At 75.0% G+C, this 1755-nt stretch overlaps 1 protein-coding gene across 1 annotated transcript in view; it reads right to left on the bottom strand.

The window, feature by feature from the left end:
• BAHCC1 (BAH domain and coiled-coil containing 1) overlaps nt 1-1755 on the bottom strand; it is a gene marked incomplete at its 5' end in the record, with an annotated part of 22914 nt that overhangs the window by 9993 nt on the left and 11166 nt on the right. The window contains 2 exons of the mRNA XM_010578720.1: nt 510-1229; nt 1321-1678. Coding sequence (XP_010577022.1) covers nt 510-1229; nt 1321-1678 — 1078 coding nt within the window. The remainder of the gene's footprint in view (nt 1-509; nt 1230-1320; nt 1679-1755) is intronic.

Here is a 1755-nt window from a genome sequence, read left to right as displayed (position 1 = left end):
GCCAGCGCTGGAGCAGAGCCCCGGAGACGGCCCTGGGGCTTCGAGCAGGACCCGGCCGCCGGGCACCGTACGGCACCGCACCACCGGCACGCGTGCAGGCCGCTGGCTCCTCGGCAGCCAGCGCGCATGCGACCCTGCGCAGCAAACGGGTGCGCAGCCCTGCGCCGCGAATGCAAGTACAGCCCCCCGCACTGAAAACGCAGGCGCAGCCCCCTTCTCTGCCACGCAACACGTGCACTGCCCAGCCCCGCTCGTGCAAGAGCTCGTGCAAGAGCAGCCCCGCTCTCGCACACCCCGCGCGGCCCCTCCACGGCGCAGCTCCTCCGTTGCACACGCGCTGCACGACTCTGTTGCACGCCCTGCGCAGAGCACCCGCCGCGCACACCCGTGGGTGGGCAGCACCAGGACGCGAGAGTGCGGCACTGGGGGGGCAGTGGGCACCGGGAGGACAGGGTACCAGCGGGGCGGGGACAGACAGGGGATGCTGGGGGGCACCGGGGGCCGCTCACCTTCCAGGGCCAAGTCGCAACGACGCCGGCGCAGCTCCAGGTCGGCGAGCTCGCTGAGCAGGGCGATGCCGGGGATCCCTGAGGCGTGGGGAGCGGGCGAGGGGGGGGCCGGGGGGGGTTCCCCGGGCGAGCCCAGCGCCGGCAGCTCCCCCAGGTCGATGCCAGCGGCAATCAGCGCCTCCAGCCCGCCGGGGCAGCCCTGTCGCCCAGCGGAGCCGTCGCCATCCTCCTCGTCGCAGCTGCCCTCCGGCTGTGAGCCATCGCTGTCGGCCTCGTCTTCCTCCTCCTCCTCCTCCTCCACAGTGGGGGCCAGTGGGGACGCCCCCACCACGGGCACCGGGCACTGCTGCTCTGGCGGGCTCTGCTCTGGCACTCCCTGAGCCGCCTCCCGGCGCACCCCAAAAGGCACCGGCGCCCGCTCCTCGGCGGCCCCCGCGGCCGGGGCCGGACCCCGCTCCCCGCAGAGGGGTCCCGGGGCGAGGAGGAGGTGATGGCGGTGCAGCAGAGCCCCGGGACCCTCGACCATCGCCCCGCCGGTCGGCGGCTCCCGCGGGGGGCCCGGCTCCCGCAACACCTCGCCGGCGGGGCTGAAGGTCCGGGACTGCTCCGGCTCAGCCGGCGGGGAGCCAGCGTGCATAGTGTCAGGGTCAGCCGGCTCGGCGGAGTGCGCCTCGGAGAAGCCCATGCCGGCAGCGGGGTAGCTGTAGCCGGGGGGCAGGTCTGCGGGGAAGCGGGTGACGCTCAGCGGGGAACCGCCGGCACCTTCCGGCACCGCGGCCACCCTCCTCCTCCTCACCTCCCCGGGTCCTACCTGGTTCCAGGGACTTGGGGTAGTCGCGGGGTGGCTGCCCCTCTCCGCGCTTGTCCTCGCCGTCGCTGCCCTTGCTCTGGACGGGCAGGGGGCTGTCGGCCGGGGAGCGGGGGGCCACGGCGGAGCTGGCGGCAGGGCAGACGGGTAAAGTGCAGGGGGCCGCGGGGAGGGCCACGGGGCACTTGGCCGGGTGCCGCAGGGCCGGAGAGTGGCAGCAAGGGGACAGCTTGGGGGGCCCGGGGGCCGCCGAGGACAGGCCCTTGGCCGGGGGGTTTAAGGCAACTGCTTTGTGGGAGGGTTTGAGGGGCTTCTCGGGACCCCCGTCCTCCAGCTCCAGGGGCTGCTCCTCCGGCTTCCGCTGTGGGGGACACCGAGGTCGGCACACGCCAGCCCCACCGCCCGGCCCCTGCCCCCCAGCCCTGCCCAGCACCCTAC

Source organism: Haliaeetus leucocephalus, unplaced genomic scaffold, assembly GCF_000737465.1.
Source record: "Haliaeetus leucocephalus isolate CR32 unplaced genomic scaffold, Haliaeetus_leucocephalus-4.0 Scaffold646, whole genome shotgun sequence".
NCBI lineage: Eukaryota > Metazoa > Chordata > Aves > Accipitriformes > Accipitridae > Haliaeetus > Haliaeetus leucocephalus.
Note: the sequence above shows the minus strand (reverse complement) of the source record. Positions and strands in the feature narration are given on the sequence as shown.